We start from the raw sequence: 18,653 nt of genomic DNA, 5'->3' as shown, positions 1-18,653 counted from the left end.
CCTCCTCTGGAGCGGTCCTTTGTTTCCTCAAGACTCAGATGTATTAAAAAAAAAGTCCTTGAATAGATCTGGTGTTTTCAACAGAAAAGGCAAAAGGTCCAAGAGAACTGGAATTCAGCACAAAAAGTAATGATGGAAACTAAGAATCTACGCCAGCGTAGAAGCTGTGATGCCTGCAACCTCCACTCACCACACCAGATATCACAGTGACAGGAGGCTACTGCAGCAGAGGCTGTGGAGAAGCTTCTGAAGCAGTAATTGCTGGCAAAAAGTCTGTCAGCTCTGGCCAGAACCACAGTCACCGGTGGTCTCCTTCAAAGTGGCCCTTGTGCTCAACCATCCAAACCGATGAGATTGCAGGAAAAGGAGGAAAAGAAAAAAGAAAAAACACAACAMAGTAGGGGCACAAATAGTGAGACTAGTGTCCCCGTAGCATGACTGTTGTTGCTGTACACCTGCTCTCTTGGTCCAGTCCCCACTCCCACTGAAAACTTTAATCCTCCTGCACAACCAGAGTCAACGCCCTTTTGCTTCGTCTGCCGCTGCAGTTTGCACACAGAGCAGTAGTGCAAATGGAAAAGGTGAAAAAAGCTTGGCTAAAAGTCACGGCAGCTTTTTTCCCCTTTTTTAAACTCAAGCTTCACTCCAAAGCAGCTCCAGGAATTGAAATGATACAACCGCTATCCTTCTCTCTGTGGCATTGTGGATAAACATTGACTCTGGCAGCAAGATCAGTGTCTGTCCTTGGACAACAAGTGCAGAGGCAACGTCACATTTGAAGGTCCTCTTCAGCTGCAGAGAGAGGGGAAAAAATGCAAAAAGGTATAAGTGCATTTTCATAAAATTTTAATATGAATTAAATTTTAACAATTTTCTAAAAATGTAACAACATGACAAAAACTTCTGTTTTGGCTTTCACAACCATGAAGAAGCAAACACTTCAAACATTTAAAAATAAGGGCAAACCGCAAAAAAGGCTTTGCTAAAGAAGTTGGTGATTTACATAGTGCTGTAGCCAACCATACTGACAGAAAGTTGAGTGAAAGAAAAATATGTGTTTGGAAAAAAAAAAAGAAAAAGTGTTTCAGCAACAGGCTAATCACAGTTTCAACAGGATTGTAAAACAAAGTTCTTTTAAACTTTGGTCATTTACAAGCTCTCAATGGCTTGTGAACCAGACACACCATAGTTTAGGTCGTTTCAGGTCCAGTGTGAGGTTTTCGCAGTCATTAATTATTTGGGGGAAGCCATATTCATCAAAGTGAAAGAAATTAATGTTTTAATACACATCACTCTGTGTGTCACTAATCCAAACAACATTAGTGTTTAGGGTTTTTTCTGCAAACTATTTCAAGATGACAAAAAGTTAGAAAACTCCAAATTCTGAGGGAAATACGTAAATAGATCTGCGCAACATGTTGCATCACATTTCCATTCCAACAAGTACGACATTACCATAGCAGCACACTGCTTGGACGCAATGTTTAATAGGCTTTTAAATTAACAGTGCCAAGCATTAAAAGCCTGCTTGCCAGAAATATATTTGGTCACGTGGGTGAACTTTCACTGCCTTTATGTTTATCTAGTGACCAAGRTAATTAAGCTCCGGAAGAATAGTGGTGACATCTTGACGATGAACAAGCAAGCAAGAAGTGAGAGTTAAACAATTTGGTAACACTTTATTTCAAGTGTTACCAAATTGTCATGACACTTTCATAAACATGACGTAACACCTGTCATGAGTATGAATAAGCCTTCATGAATAWTTATGACTGTTATCATAAAGCGTCATTCGGTAAATTATGACACTTTTAAYACAAAGTTGACATTATTCAAAATGTCTTTATGACAACTTGACATTAACCAAGAAATCATTACTGTTTAAACTTTACATTTAATAACATAAAGATACCTAATTTTTAAAGTACAATCAGTAATACTTTTATAACGAATTTATATCACTAATGATTTTTTTGGTTAATGTCAAGTTGTCATAACAAAGACATTTTGAATAATGTCAACTTTGTATTAAAAGTGTCATAATTTACCRAATGACGCTTCATGAAAACAGTCATAAATATTCATGAAGACTTACTTATTCATGTTCATGACAGGTGTTATGTCATGTTTATGACAGTRTCATTACAGTCTTATTCACCCCCTTCAAATAAAGTGTTACCAACAATTTATACTGCCACACAATACTCAACAAAATTGCAATGTCCTGTTTTCCTWATTTCATGCCCCATTTATCTGAGAACCCATCAAAACAGAGTATGTTCTATTACTTCTATATTAGGTTTTTAATATTTTCTTCTTGTGTAAAGCCATGATCATAATCTACCAACGTCATAGGCTGGAAACATATTAGCATTACCACAGGGAACTGAGATAATAACTTGGCACAGCCGTTAGTTAAGGCTGGCTGCAAAAATGGCCGTTCATTCCACAAGAAGAAGATATTTYCTTAGACCATSTGSACCAAAAAGGATCCAAAAGGAACCGTTTTGGTGCATATTTGTAAACAGAGGCAACAAAGAGCTGCAGYCTGTTTTCAAGCAGCAAAATAAAAATGTCGACCTAATGCTAAGAGGAGTTCACTGTTATCAAAGAATAACGCATATTGTTTAGCTAGCATCGGTTCGCCTGAATGGTATTCTTCGGAACTACTGAGCCAGAGGTGACACCTATGTAAATGTTTTACTAGAATTAATCTTACTCTGCTATCTCTCAGCTAACATTTGGGACAAGCTTAGTTGCTTCAAACTTGAGCCAACTACAGTAATGGCGTTTATTTGGACAATATCCGTGCCAAACCAGTTCTCCAKAAGGCGTAGGTGAAAGGAACAGCCTGTCAAACTTAAAGTCACTTCTATAAACGATAGATGTGACAGCCAAACAAGCTAGCGCTAGCTTCCTGTACATACCAGTACAGCATTTACACTGTCTAAAAAAAAATCAATTTTAGACTAATGAGCCCGTGTTCATGAGTCCAACACGGGTAATTTAAAGTTTCAAAATAGCATTTACATTTTGATAAGCAATTGCCTCTGTTTTCTCTCCAACAGACGTTTCGAAAGTAACAAACGACATCAAGTACAAATTTGCTAACATTTAGACAAACCGAAGCTGCTGGTATTTTTCTGGCTAACAWCTCACTTTCCATGTAAACCTCCTCAAACTAACATTTCCGTATGATCGTGGTTCATTGCAGATAAAAATAATAAGAAACCCAGGCTTACCCGTTAAGGATACACAGCGGTACTCCCGCAGAGTGAAGGAGCCCAGCAGCGATGGGGTTTCTGCTTTCCGCTGCAGGCAGACGGATTAGTGAAGTAGCATTTGGAGCTTAGCAGTTAGCACCGCCGAGCTGCTACAAAGGCTTCTGGGAAGAAATGAGCTGCGTCGCTGATTGACCAATAGCCTCAGCTTGTTGCTGTGCTCGTCAGTCCTAATATTGAAATTTATGATTTYGGAGCCTGCAGTACATTCAGAATAATCGAATGGAGTTTGTAAATTATTTTATAACTACATTGTAGGATTGTCTGTTGAATATGCTCACAAGCAGCACAGTAAAAATGTCAAATTACTTATAATACTAGCTYATCGAAGAGGGCCACCAAATAATAATAATAAAGTCCGAMATTTTTAACATCTCCTTCCTGCTACCAGTCAAGTTCTATTCATTCAATTTATTAGTTTAATTGTCTTGTTTAGTTGCAMAAAAAAAAGTGAGTTGGGTTTACTTAAATATTAAATTCTGAAAATAGAACTTGTAATCTTTTGAGATCCACTTGAGTAATTTTTTATTAACACCCAAATTACAGTTTGCAACTCCAGTATGAATAGTCACTGGTAGATGTTATAGATATGCAGCAGAAAAATATCTAACAGTGTACAAATACTATCAAGTAGGTTCAAGTAGGTATACAGACTGTTTACAGCTTTGTTTGTCCTTTGCTAGATTAGTTGGCTAAAAGAGAAGATGACGCTTTCTCCAGACACCAGCGCACCACTTAAATAGCTAACCTACTTCATCTATAATAAAATATGCAGTGCTTGTTTTTGTTGTAGTTGTGCTGRACTGAACCCTGGGTAATTACAGTGGAAAATAAAATAAACGAAATTATTTGTATATAAAATGATCATGCAAACATACTGCAACATAATCAATCTAATACAAGGATCACCTTTACTGGTGTTATAAAGTTTAAAAAGTGAAATAAAAAGGTGAATGTTCTTGTAATTGCTGCTGTAGATGTGTCTGTAAGCTTTATGTTGAAAATMTTATGTGTCTGACTCCTCCTCTGAACCACTGTGCAGGTAAACAACACCTGTCACACCCTAAAGGGGAAATACAATAGTCCTTAGCAGGTGATTGTTGTGTTTCAATGACTGTTGGTTAATTTCTAGAAACAGGAGACGACCTTACACTTCAATAATTAATCGGAAGATTGAATCGGAAGCGTGAGCAAATTGTGGTGTTTTGGTTTTAGTCCAGTCACAAGGGACTGATTATTTTTAGTATGATGTGCAAAAACATTCAAAGTGCAGTGTTGAAGCTGTATCACAGCGTTATTATGTTTGGCCCCAGAGAACACACCAGTGATGACAGCATAATCTCTTGCAAAACACTGTGATGATAAGAAACAAATGTTTACCCAGCTGCTTTAGATTAAGTTTTTTTTTTAAATTATAAAAATCATCTTTTTGAATCCCTGGTGCCGTCGCTAAGGAGCAGAGAGCTCCTGCAGATCTGATATGATCAACCTCTCACAGTTCAGCCTAGGAAACATGAACTGACTGTCTAGGCTGCCCAGTCAACAAAGGTGCCACGGTAATGTTAGAATCTAAACAGGTGTAACTGAGCGTAACGCCTGCAGGGAACCACCTGGTCTCCAAGACAACAGAAGACAAATAAGATAGTGTCTGACTGAGAGGTCCTGGGGGACAATGAKAAATACCAAACAGGACCCTTCCTGGTAGCCTTGCAGAGCTCAAACTAATAAATGTGATATAAAGCACTATTATATCACCCAATAGTGCTATAAAGGTAAATAAGATCTGGTGATATGTTTAATACATTCTGTGATGCAATTATGTCCCTACAGGAGCAGAGAGACTACTATTTTTTTTTTTTGCAATAACCACACTGTTATCCTGGGAAGCTTTTTAMCATCATAGGGGGTAATATACAGTTACTATCATGAGTGTGACAAATACATTTTTGATGATGATGGCTTACAACTAATGAAAACCAGAGATATGATTAGAACATTACATAAGACCAATAAAAACTATTTTTTGCAGAAATGTCAACCTATTAAAAAGTATGTTCATGTATTATACAGTATATGYACTCAGTAGTCAGTAATCCCTTTGCATTAAGTTCTATGTCAATGTAGCGATCAGCCTGTATAATTGCTGAATTTCTAAGAAAACCCAGGTTCCTGTGACAGTGGCCTTCAGCRTATSTGTATTGTTAGGTYTGTTGTCTCTTATTTTCCTCTTGACCACACCCAACACGCAATATGATACCCTGGYCAATGCTGTAAGTATGGTAATTGTGGAAATATGGGCAGTTGCCAAGTCCTGCTGGATAATAAAATTAGCATCTCCATAGCTTGTCACCAAATCTGTCTATCCATCTGTGCATTGGCCTGTTYATCCGGGCCAATGCACAGATGGAGGTATATAATGAGGCATATCTAGCTTCTAGGCTCCAAATAGATGAGCCCAGAAGCTATATAATGCCCTAAGGTCACTTCAAGCCACTTGTCAACCAACACAGTCAATAACATGGCTCCCTAAATCATAACTGACTGAAAAAAACTCAACACTGGATCAAGCATCTCGGATTCCAATGCCTCTTTGCTGTCCTCCAAGATCCTAGACCCTTGAGGTCCAAAACAAATGCAAAGTTTCCTTCATCTGAAAAGCTGGGCACATCTGTATGTCGTGACTCTTGAAGTACTGACTCCAGAAAAAAGCCAGGTACAGAAATGCTTCAACCTCTGAATGGGCCTTCCTTCAACTCATCTCAAGCCTGTGGTTTTCCCTGTTACTTGTGCAGTTTTTTCTGCTGTAGTTTTTCCATCCAATCAACTTTCCAGTTGCACCTTGGGAACAGCCAGCTTTTCCAGCAATGGCCTATTGTGGCTTATCTTCCTTGTGAAGAGTGCCAATGTACTGTCTGCTGGACAACTGTCAAATCAGAAGTGCGTAATGAATCGACAAAATATGTTAGATTGTTTTTTTTTTTTTTTTTTATTTTCGAAACAAACATAATTTATCTTATTCTAATTTGATAATTATATGCTCTTCCCTTGTCACAATGAAATGCTTGTGTCTTTAGAAATACTATTTGGTTGACAGGGCTGTTATTGTAAAGCATTTAACTAACRAAGGATTTCTTTGTTATGACACCTAAGATGCTACTTATACCTTGTTATGCATTGTTGTTTCAATTAGGTTAAAACACAAATGTGGCTTGATGTAGCTATCTTTGTCAGTGTGCACTGAAGAAAACCRCAAAGTTACCATAACCAAATAAAGTAGAGCTGGAGACARGAATGATTTGGCTGCCTTCTTCCTTTTATGGTAAAGCGGCGTAGGAGGGGAGGGGCGTGGTTTGTGCGTAAACGTCACGAACGTGCTACGTACTCCAGGAAGCACTGGGAGATGTTAAGAGTTTGCACCGTGCGTGATAATATGAGCGATATTTGAATACAAATTCAACATATAAAGTCACATCTTGCTGTGTATAATTAGTCAAAGATGAGTGAAAGTGAAAGGCAGAAGGTAAGGAAGCTGCAGTGAGCCGTTCGGCTGATTTTTATTTCATTMAGCATATTTTGGAAAGCTTTCTGRSAGTCCGTTKCTCACCTTTGCTGTTGAATCCAGGACTCCTCAGCCCTTAAGGAGGAGGGGAACACCCTCTTCAAGGCAGGAGACATGCAGGGAGCTCTCTGCTGCTACACCAAAGCGCTGAAGCTGACTGACAGCCAGGCAGACAKCGCTGTACTATACCGCAACAGATCTGCCTGCTACCTTAAACTGGAGGAGTACAGCAAAGCAGAGGCTGATGCCTCCAAAGGTTCGACTATTCTATTCTATTCTATTCTATTCTATTCTATTCTATTCTATTCTATTCTATCACATGCTGCTTTAAAGCACTATAGTGTCGCATCGGTATCTATTGCAGAAATTGTAGGTTTTCAGCTTGTTTACAAAGCATTCATTCAGGCTGCTAAAATTCATTAATGTCCACAGTTGAAGGTGACCACAAAACGGGTTGCACCGTTCAGTACTTATTAAGAAGGTACTACAACAATGGATACGTTTTCAATGTACAAAACAACAGATAACCATGAAAGTGAATAAAAAGCAAGGAAAGAACTAAACATATGAAGGTATCCAAGTACACTGAATTGTGAAAGACATCCATTAGTTCTTTAATTATCATTGCAATGGGTTAGTTAGGAGAGAGGTGGGGTAAATCTTGGACAGGCTGCAAGTACTTCACAGCGCAACACATGGAGACCAAGGAGACACTTGGACACTCCACCAATTGACCTGACATGTATACTTTTGGACTGCTTGAGAAGACTGAAGTACTGGGAAATAAACTATGCACATGCGGAAAGGACAGAGAGACCCCAAGTCAGAATTTGAACATAGACCTTCTTGTTCTTGGTGTAAACAACTTATGACCTCCAATAAATATGAGAAAATGGGAGCAAAACATAGAGGTCTTTGTCTAAAATAAGCAACTAAGTCAGTGTAGGTCAGAGTAAGTCAGCATTTTCACACCTGGAATCATTTTTTTTGGTCGCTATTGAATGGTTTTTGTTTGTTTTGTTTTAACTTCACTTCACTAGAGCTGAATAATAAAATATGATCATCACTGCAGGTTTAATAATTTATTTATTTATTTTGTCTTTTGAGTGAAATGGCTCAGGATTGTCCTGAACACACATTTTCCTCCTCAGAGGAATGTGTAGGATGGCTATGTTAAGTACACAAGCTGCCCGTCCCTATGCCTGACTTTGTCTTACTGTTTTCACTTTGCCTTCTAGAAGCAAAAAAGCCAACAGTGGCAATGATGCCCYCATTGGAGGTACAAGGAAGTAAGATTTTCCTTCTCAAAACCTCCCTGTTAAACTTTTCAAACATAAAGTCCTCCCTTAGAAACTGCAGTGTCTTTATTATTTATAGTTTTATTAATGTTTTACAATGTGATGCCTCTAGCAAAAAAACGATTCTAAAGGAATGATGCATATAGTATGCTCAGTATGACAGATGCTGGTTGTTATGTGAGTTTTGAAGCWGACACTGTGTAGAACCAATTATTTTAGCTGTGGAAACCTGTTTYGACAGCCACATTATCTGGGCAACTGCCTGCTCAAATGAATTCAATCTGTATTCTAAGGATCCACTGTATTTGGAAGGCAATCATATTTCAAGTGTTGTGCTCTGCTCTTCCTGCTCTGCATGCTGATAATTTATTGGTTCGGTTGAACTCTTTCTCACTGCTGTTAATAGCCGAACCTGTTTTAGATCTCAGCTACAGAGATATTCATGTAGAGTGACAGTAGGTAAGGGGGGGTGACAAAGCGAGTTAATTACTCTAGCAACTGATGTCAACAATAATCTCTTGATTGTATGTTTTCTTAATATCATACAGCTTTTAAAAACAAATGTATCAGTTAATCTAATTATTGCCAGACATAGAGATTACATTTATTATTTTACACTAACTTACAAAAGCTCAGTTAAGYTGTATATGGAAGCAACTAAAAATAACAGCAGATACATTTCAAAGTCGACAAGCTGCAATTACTTTGTAAAATATTTGACTTACTGGATAGAAGACAACAGAGTCCACTGGATAAGCTTGAGATATTATCTATATTATCTTCCTCACCCTCTGAATCAAAGGCATTAAGTGCAGGGTTGTGGGTTTTAATAGGACGTTAGACTGTGTTCAGAATTTCATGTGAATATCAATTGTCGACCCTACCACTGTCTTCCCTTTTCAGCTCTTGACACGGACCCCAGCGACGTGAAAGCCAGGTTTCGGCGAGCTCAGGCATACCAGAAGCTCGGTCGGCTCGACCAAGCTTTCCTGGATACTCAGAAGTGTGCCCAGMTAGAGCCCAAAAACCGAGCTTTCCAGGACCTGCTCAGACAGCTGGGAGCACAGATCCAGCAGAAGGTGACGTGAGGCTGAGTAAGTCATGAATCAGGGTCCCTGGTGAAACTGAAGCTAATTCAAATCTTCTCCCTTCAATCTTTAGTCAGCACAGCTAAACTCCACAGACRCTCGTGTGCAGCAGATGTTCTCCGTCCTCTTAGATTYCTCTGCTAAAGACTCCGATCGACAGAAGGTACAGATGGCTCGCATAGTCAGACTAAACCGTTCTTGCTTACTTGTCAATATATTCGAATTTTCATTATTTATCTGTAAAAATGTGATTCACCAAAAAGTTTTTTTTTCCTTTTTTTTTTTTTTTCAGGCAGCTCAGAATTTAGTGGTATTGTCCCGAGACGAGGGAGGAGCCGAGCAGATCTTCCGCAATGATGGAGTGAAGCTGATCCAGAAACTTCTGTCATCAAAACAGGAAGATGTTGTCCTGTCTGGTCTCAGGACCTTAGTAGGATTGTGCACAGGACACCAATCAAGAGTAAATATTATTTAAATCAAAAGACAAAAATGTTAACTCTTCCTGCTATTTCTTTCCATTTGTGGAATGTGAATGAGAGTATACCAAAGATTAACTCCTCATTTATCTGTTCAAATGTATTCACTTTGGTGGTAACTTAAAGTAAAATCCATGTAAAGGTAAAAAAAAAAAAAAAAAAACACATCTGGACAAATAGATCACAAAGGCCTGTCTCCAAATAGATCACCAAGGCCTGTCTCAAATTTTCTAAACAAAAATCTTGATGATCCCCCAAACTTTGGAGGAAAAAAAATCTATTCCTTTACGGTGTAGTAAAATACTGATTGCCAGTTGCCTCAAACATTTATTCAGTTGTTGGCAATAAAATTTCCACTGCCATTTAATGGGTTTAGAGGTTTTATTGTATTCCACATAAATAAAATATTTGCATAATTGGTCATAATCTAGTATTAATTTCATTTAGTATTTACTTGTTAGTATTGAGCCTGAATTGAACAAGAATTAGAAATCTTCTCAGATAAATTTTTTTAAAGAAAAATTTGAAAATAGAACATTTAGTTGATTTCTAAAATTGCAAAAAAAAAAAAACAAAAAAAAAACTTCTGCTAAAGTTTCTCCACTGGACTAAGATGAAAGGAGACAATCTCTGGCATTTGTTCTTCAGGCGATAAAATACGTGGTAACATGCTGACATTCGCTGTTTTATTCTCAGACCATGGCGATCGTGAATGAGTTGGGAATGGAACAGCTGTGTGCAGTAATGGGGTCAGCAGCCTCCACTGTGTCTCTGGCYGCATGCCACCTGCTGCAGGTGATGTTTGAGGCTCTGACAGAGGGCATGAAAAGAGAGATTAGAGGCAAAGATGAAGCCATACTTCCTGGTGAGTACCTGGACTTGGCAACACTCTGTGACGTTATACCACTGGGGTAAATTTCTTTGTGAATTTGGCACAGAACCGTCGAAGGAGCTGCGTTCGATGCTACGCCACCTTTTGGAAATGATTCCAGCCCAAAATGTGTCTGGGCCAGGCAGAGACAGCGCCATCAACCTCCTGGTCAAGCAAGTACCCCGCAAGTCCTTGAAGAACCCTGACAACTCCCTCTCGTTATGGGTGATAGACCAGGGTAGGAAACACACCTGCATGTAAACAAGAACCCATGTCAGTGCTTTCATGGATGCATAACAAGTATTTTCTGCATGTTGCTGTTGCATCGCATATTGAGAAGGTAAAACAGTGATGTGAAGAAGCATTTGCCTCTAAGTGGAGGTCTTCGGTTTTAGTTTATATGGCGCGCTTAAACAGTTCAGGTTACCTGTGTTTGATATTATAATTTGTTTGGTGATCTGACTAAATATAAAATTTAGTTTTCAAATGATGGTTTCGTGTATTAAGAGAAAAGTCTGTCAAAACCATCCAGACCCTATGTGAAATGTTTTCTTCCTTTTGTCACTTGATAAATGAAACCATAACTTACTTTTTTTAAGTCACTCAGTTTATCTTTCTCTAATAATATTTGATTTGACCTCAGACATAAAAGTGTGTAAAAATTTACACAGCACTGAAGAATATTTGCCAGAAGTTTTGTCTGAGACAAAGAACACTCTGTTCCTTTGTAGGGCTGAAGAAAATCCTGCAGGTGGCTGGGACTGTTGCTGAGCTCTCGGAGGGGCCGCCTCTTACAGAAAACACTCACATGAGCTGCTCTGTGTTGCTTAGCAAGCTCTATGATGACCTCAAGAGCGACAAAGAGAGAGAAAACTTCAATAAACTTTGCGAAGAATACGTGCAGTAAGTCAAATCTTTCTAAAACTTCTTCTGAAATGAATCATTACATTCCCTTGAAAAAGAAAAATAATTCACAGAATTTTATTTTTTTTTTTGCTTGATAGGGAACACTTCAGACGGTCTGGCCTAGACGGCAAACTGCGTGCCATTCAGACAGTTTCTGTGCTCCTCCAAGGACCGAGCGATGTGGGCAACATCACTCTGGAAATGTCTGGGATGATGGACGCCGTTATCTCTCTCTGTGCTTCAGAAGATGTGACTCACCAACAGGTTGCCGTGGAGGCTCTCATCCACGCTGCAGGCAAGGCCAAGAGAGCCTCGTTCATCACAGCCAACGGCGTGGCGCTCTTGAAGGACCTCTACAAGAAGAGTGAGAATGACAGGATACGTGTGAGAGCTCTTGTGGTAAGTGTCGCAAACTGATAGAGGGAATAAAAACAATCTAGTGAAAGAAAAACTTACTGTATTGTGTGGGTTGCTGTGCAGGGCTTGTGTAAGCTTGGATCAGCAGGAGGCACAGATTTCAGCATGAAGCAATTTGCAGAGGGATCCACGCTCAAGCTCGCCAAGCAGTGCAGGAAGTTCGTGCTCCTGATTATGTTTTTATCCTAGCCTAGCAACATATAGCAGGGAATTTTGGGTTGCAGCTGTTCCATCTCTGTTCTTCTTAGGTGGTTGTGTAATGAGTCTCTTCCCCCAACGTCTCGCCGTTGGTCTGTGGAAGGTCTCGCCTACCTCACTTTTGACGCCGATGTGAAGGAAGACCTAGTGGAAGACAAAAACGCTTTGTTGGCCATGTTTGATCTGGCAAAGGTTGTACTGATCTTTTCATTTTCTGCATACAAGAGAAACAAACCTTTTTAAATATTTAAGGAGTCATGGAGGGATCTACTTTCACCACTAGATCACATTCTTGTTGTGTGCTTCTGTTTGGTTTCATGCAGTCGGAAGATAAGACGGTTCTCTTTGCTGTGGGCTCCACATTGGTAAATTGCACCAACAGCTACGATGTGGAGAAACCAGACCCTCAGCTGGTGGAGCTGGCCAAGTATGCAAAGCAGCATGTGCCTGAGGAGCATCCAAAGGTGTGTCACACTTGCTTCTTTTTAGGGACTGATTAGTTGTAATGCCAAACTGCTTTATATTTTCTAATGTATCATCACTTAAGTGCGATCATTTTGAATGCGAATCTCTTTTGCTGTTAGGATGCACCATCCTTTGTGGAGAAAAGGCTTGGTAAACTTCTGGAAGCTGGTGTTGTGTCAGCGTTGGTGTGTATGGTCAAACAGGAGAGTCCTGCCCTCACAGAAGCTTGCAGGGAGTTTATTGCCAGGTAATAACAAAAGAAGCAAACATTCTTCTTTAGACAGTTTTTCTGTAGGTTTCTTGACACACTGTTTGTCCTTGCAGGGTTTTCCTGGCTTTAGTTGATCGCCAGGAGGACAGAGGTCCACTGGTGGCACAAGGGGGAGGAAAGGTAAAACACAATAATACAATGTATATTTGTATAAATAGTATCAATGTATCAATTTGTAAGTGTCGCGTTTCATCAGAGGAACACCAATTTGTTTTACTTGGGATTTTACATGAGAGATTAACACAAAGTAGTGTTGAATTGTGAAAAAAGAAATATTTTCTAAATGTAAACAAAGCTAAATTTGAGGTTTTCCATGCATTTTATTTTCTTAATAATCTTTAATGAAACGTACATAGAACACACTTTTCAGTTGATCTTTCACATAAAATCCCGTTGAAATACTTTTGCGAGTCAATGTATGCCCGCTTCAACCTGCACTCTAATCCAAACTCTGTGCTAGAAGAATTAATTATTGATCATCCCTTTCAAAAGGCTTTGATCCCCCTTGCAACTGACAACACAGACGTAGGAAAGGTCAAAGCTGCACAAGCCCTGGCAAAAATAGCCATCACATCTAACCCAGAGATTGCCTTTCCAGGAGAGCGGGTAAAAAAAAAACAAAAAAAACCCACAAAAGTAGATTTGACTATAACAATGCAAACACTGAATGTGTCTTGAATTTTCCTCGTGCTTTGGCAGATCTATGAGGTGGTGCGACCGCTCGTGAACCTTTTACATCTGGAGTGCACTTTGCTGCAAAACTTCGAATCTCTGATGGCTCTCACCAATCTGGCTGGCATCAGTGAAAGACTCAGGTTGGCCAGTAGGGGGAAGCGTTTCCCTAGAAATAAATATGCAAAGGCTGTTGGGATTACTGAAATCAATATGAGCTCATGTGGTTCCAGTTAAAATTTTTTGGTCTCTTTTTTTTTTAAAGTTAGGATCACGTTATCTATTTCGATGCCCATTTTTTAAGTAGAATCTATAATGCCCTTTTAAATAGCAAACTCCCGTGAAAAGTTGGATTATGCAAACCAGACACAATTGTTTATTGTTTTGTTCATTAACTGATTCATTATTCTTCAACTTTTTTGCTCTCCTTTAAGTTACACTGTACTTTGCCATGCTTGCCTTGATAGATGTATTTTTTTAGAATCGTTCATTTTTATATTCTTTCCACAGGCAAAAGATCATCAAGGAAAAAGCCTTGCCAAAGATTGAAGGCTACATGTTTGAAGAGAATGAGCTGGTCCGAGCTGCTGCCACTGAGTGCATGTGTAATTTAGTTTTGAGTACAGAGGTAACACATATATCTTTAACGCCATCATAAAAAGGAACCCCCAAAAGTGTTCATATCCCTTAAACTTTTTCACATGTTGTCACTTGACAACCACCAATGTCAACATTTTTTACTGGGATATTTTATGAAGGAAAATCACAAAGTGGTGCGTTATTGTGAAGTTTTGTCTATGTTCCCTGCATAGCTTGAGCTGAAAAGTAGCGGGCACAACTCCAGTGTATAAAAAAGGGGAAAAAGTAAATATGTGTTTGGTTCTGAAAGACTACAAAAGATGGGAATAACCAGCTCAATATAAAAAGGTTTTAATGTGAGCATTAAGGTTTTGCCCACATTTTTGGAGCACTGGTTATTCCCATTTTTCCGACTGCAAAACTTGCCAAACTGCAAATAGAGAGCCTGAGGTATTGTCTTATAATCTAACCCTGGCTTAAGCTTCTTCATAACTTGATCTATCTGGCGTGATCCTTGGTCTTCATGTTCAATAAAATTCCTCAACAGCTAGATTGTTTCATAAACAATCTAGTTGTTTATGAAACAATCTAGCTGTTTCATAAACAACTAGATTGTTTCATAAACAATCTAGTTGTTTATGAAACAGCTAGATTGTTTCATAAACAATCTAGCTGTTTATGAAACAGATTGATATTCAAATTAAATTACACACAGGGGGATCCTATTTACTCCTTTTGTGACAGGAGTAAATAGGATTGCTCTGGATATTATTTTGGGCTCAAAGAAAAAATTGGACTGAATATAAAAGCAAGCCACACTTTTCAGATTTGAAACATGGTGTATTTTCCTTTCTGCTCCACAGTTATGCACTTCTTTGTGTTAATATATTTAAAATTACATCCAAAGAAATATATGTTTTTTAATTTTACAGTTTATGTACATATCTAAAAAAGGAAAGCTGTTTTTGGGCTATATTTTCACAAGGCACCATAAAACTAAATCTTAAGAACGACTGATAAATAAAGTCGTGCCGTTTGTCCTCAGGTGCAGAAGCTCTTCTTAGCCACAGGGAACGATCGCCTGAAGCTCCTCGTGCTTTACTGCGGAGAAGAGGATGAAAGGCTCCGAAAAGCTGCTGCAGGCACGCTGGCCATGCTGACTGCCGAACAGCCAGAGCTCTGCCCTCGAATCCCTGGAACTGTAAGAAAACCTTTACTTACGTATTCTTAAATGCTGCACTTATTCTCTGCTTGACTCCTGTGCTTCATCCTTCCTAGACAACCCATTGGCTGGAGATTTTCCAGGCTCTGCTGCTCAGTGAAATATCTGACCTGCGTCACCGCGGCGCGGTCATAGTTCAGAACATGATGCAGGCGGAGAAAGGTCTGGCTGAGGCTCTTATGGAGAGTGAAGCTTTGGAGATACTCACTGTCCTTGCAAAGGGAGGAGAAGGCGCAGTAGATCCTGTTTCCAAGGTCGCTCAGAACTGTCTAAATAAAGCAGTGGAGTATGGCATCATTCRGAGCAAGGAAGACAAGGGCAAAGGAACTGAGCCCTGAAAAACACTCCTGCAGAGTGTAAATGTGCCTTTTGGAAGTGAAAAGTGAAGAAATCTTAATTTTTGCCTGCAGCGAGTTATTAAAAGGACATCTCATCTGAGCAAAAAAATGGTAAAAAGCAATAGGACATTTATTAAAGTGGGTTCTACAATTTCAGCATATAAAACGCATGTGGACACAGATAACCTTTAATAGACACTTTAATACACTCAAAGTTTTTTGATCCTTTCATCTTCAGGATGTGCATTATACCAAAAATACGCAATCGTTGAGGACTCACTGTTTACAGACTAGCACGCAGAATAAAACTGTTTTATTTTAGCTCATATTTCCTTTGTTTATGTACAGTTTGAGCATGGATCACAGGTAATCCGTTTAAGCTAAATCTTGTCAGGTAATCATTGTGATCTGATTAAATACTGCACTGGCAATGCATAGATAACTAACATAACACCTAGCCAGCTGAAAAACACTCCATTCTCACATAATTGTCCAAAGCATTTCGGTGTGACTCCAATCGTTTGCATTTACCTACATTTCTTTCAATAGCCTAATACTGAAGCACATGAAAAAGTTACTGTGGATTCCGATGCTGGTTCTCAAATGGGGCCTATTGTTCTTGACCTATGTGGTTGTTGGTTATTGATCTACTCTGTATTTGTTTTATCAATGCAAATTATGCTTTGTTTTCCTACATCCTGCATAGAAATGTACTATTTTTGCACCAGTTGAAATTGTCACTTTTGGTTTCAATTTTTGCCGAATCACTACATTCCTGGTGTGTTTTGTATTGTATCGTTTTTACTGGAGCGGTTGAAGATCATGAAAATAAACTTTCTGCGAAGCAATTGTGTGCAGTTGATTACGATTGTAAACCAAAACGCGGCTGTCATGTGGTTGGAGAAGCGCATGCGCAGTTCTTCCGGTTGGTTCCTGTACACAGTTTGTAGAATCCGCGTTGTGTTGGGCTTCCGAAGGAAGACGAAAGACTAAAGCGAGTTAAATGCGCTGGTTTGGGTTTGGCTTCAATGCGTTTGCTCAAATATCYGTRCCGGATAAGTCGGAAAAAGAAGAAAGTAACAGCGYTGTGGGGCAAGAGAAAGTATGCGTTCCCGTGGACCTGGTGAACCATATAGGTAGAAGTAAAATCAGAGCAAGTTGGAGTCGGAGAGCATCTTTGTTTTTAGATGGTAGGTTTATTATTTAGAAAATACTTCGTCTGYAATGCATGTTTTAACTGATGGAACAGAAAGTGACTGGCTACAAACTTGCTGTGTTTTCTGATCCTCCAGAGGACAGTTGCGTGCGTTTGGCTGGTTTCTGTGCATCCATCTCCTCCAATGAATCCTTCAGTCCTATAACAGTGAACACCAGTGGCTGTCAAGATGCAGCAATCAGTGAAACGCAYCTTACCCTTGCTTTCCCAGGCAGAATTGAATCCTGGGATCTGCAAAGCAAGGATAAGGCTCCATCATGGAGCATGGAGATGACTCAGTCGCAGAACTCTGGTATATTGCTTTTGGAGTTTGTACAACTGAGAAAGATTTGCATCAACTAGCTGCTCTGTAATTATTWTTWTWTTTTTGTCTTCTGATKTAGATGTGAATTTGCCATTGGTCCCAGGRGGATACATTTCCTCCAARCCCCCYATTTTCCGCTCCTTGTCTTCTCACCTCCAAGCCAAGAGCCTCGCACTGGGTGGAGAACACGCCRTCCTTCTGACTGCTGCTGGAGCCGTTTACACCTGGGGTCAGGGCAGGTAGAGCTCATACACGTCTGGGGATTCTGGTCTAAGCTCTCTTKTGCATGTTTTGGTTTGTCAGCAGACATGTTTCTTTAATAGCCACGGCCAGTTGGGGCATGGAGGACTCATCCCTGAGGAGGAGCCCAGGACAGTGGAGGCTCTGTGGGGGATGTCCATGAGGTCTGTGGCTGCAGGAGGCTGGCACTCTGTCTGTGTTGGCGGTAAGTTTTAAATCAAATAATTATATCACAGACCCCAAGCGGAGAAAGCAAAAAAATTTMTTTTATTTCAGATGGAGGTGACCTCTATGTGTGGGGCTGGAATGAAAGCGGTCAACTTGGACTTCCATCACGTGGTTTGAGGAAAGCTTCACAACAGAAAAGTGATCAGCAAGCAGGTTTGTCGGAATGTTTCAGAAAGTAAACCCTTAAATCCAGCAGATTACCRACACTCGTCTTCCCTACTCGGTTGCAGTAAAATTCCATTTTCCGTTTGTTGCTCATTTAACAGYAATATCCTTCAATGCATTGAACAGGAGAACGATGCGGCAGTTTCAGCACATGTCCTGATGAAGAGCTACATGAAGAAGTGTTCATTTCAATCCAGGCATTCCCAGCTCTGGTTGATGTCAGTCCGTCATGCGAGATCAGTACAGTCAGCTGTGGATCCCGGCACACAGCTGCAGTAACAAGTAAGGAATGCAGTTGAAGGTTAATYGTGCTGCCAATGATTGTTTTAGAACRAGCAGCTGATATGCATATTTTCTCATTCAGCAACAGGCTATCTTTACACATGGGGATGGGGTAAGTTTGAYGCAGACAAGACATTTTTAGACCAACCAGTTAATAATGAGCCTTCCCAACTCTCTTCTCTCGTGTTTTCAGGAGAATACGGCCAACTTGGGCACCAAACAACTTCCAGTTTAGACGAGCCTCAGTGTGTGGAGTTTTTCAGGAATGAGAACCTGCATGTTGTTGATGTGGTTTGTGGGTCATGGAACACTTTTACTGCAGCTGTCAAGAAGGAAGTACTGAAAAATGTCCCAGAATTACCCCCCGTGAGCACCGGCAGTGAACTTTGGACTACATGCTAGGAAACGTCAACAAATACTTTAACATTTATGATTAAAATATGTTTTGTCATTTTTGTTCATATTTAAAGACACTTTGGGGAGCAGATAGTTTAACATTTTTTATTCAAGAAAAGATWAAAAAAAATGGAATACAATTTTTTTTCATTGTTTTTTTTTTCAACTGTTAAAGTGATAA

The 18,653-nt window shown here is 39.6% G+C and overlaps 2 protein-coding genes across 2 annotated transcripts; both read left to right on the top strand.

The window, feature by feature from the left end:
- Positions 1-6,656: 6,656 nt before the first annotated feature.
- Positions 6,657-16,489, top strand: unc45a (unc-45 myosin chaperone A). The gene is made up of 19 exons (XM_008411495.2): positions 6,657-6,801; positions 6,904-7,096; positions 9,042-9,217; positions 9,300-9,389; positions 9,519-9,686; positions 10,399-10,567; positions 10,641-10,811; positions 11,305-11,476; positions 11,578-11,878; positions 11,960-12,054; positions 12,145-12,286; positions 12,418-12,558; positions 12,679-12,806; positions 12,884-12,950; positions 13,323-13,436; positions 13,530-13,645; positions 14,013-14,130; positions 15,127-15,282; positions 15,360-16,489. The coding sequence occupies exons 1-19, from the start codon at positions 6,778-6,780 to the stop codon at positions 15,639-15,641; spliced, it is 2,823 nt and encodes a 940-aa protein (XP_008409717.1). The 5' UTR covers positions 6,657-6,777; the 3' UTR covers positions 15,642-16,489.
- A 70-nt stretch (positions 16,490-16,559) lies between these two features.
- On the top strand, positions 16,560-18,527 carry rccd1 (RCC1 domain containing 1). The gene is made up of 8 exons (XM_008411493.1): positions 16,560-16,831; positions 16,934-17,149; positions 17,241-17,400; positions 17,485-17,606; positions 17,678-17,782; positions 17,921-18,076; positions 18,159-18,188; positions 18,270-18,527. Exons 1-8 carry the CDS (start codon positions 16,645-16,647, stop codon positions 18,476-18,478), a joined length of 1,185 nt encoding a protein of 394 aa, XP_008409715.1. The 5' UTR covers positions 16,560-16,644; the 3' UTR covers positions 18,479-18,527.
- Positions 18,528-18,653: the final 126 nt, after the last annotated feature.

This window comes from Poecilia reticulata, linkage group LG6 (assembly GCF_000633615.1).
Source record: "Poecilia reticulata strain Guanapo linkage group LG6, Guppy_female_1.0+MT, whole genome shotgun sequence".
NCBI lineage: Eukaryota > Metazoa > Chordata > Actinopteri > Cyprinodontiformes > Poeciliidae > Poecilia > Poecilia reticulata.
Note: the sequence above shows the minus strand (reverse complement) of the source record. Positions and strands in the feature narration are given on the sequence as shown.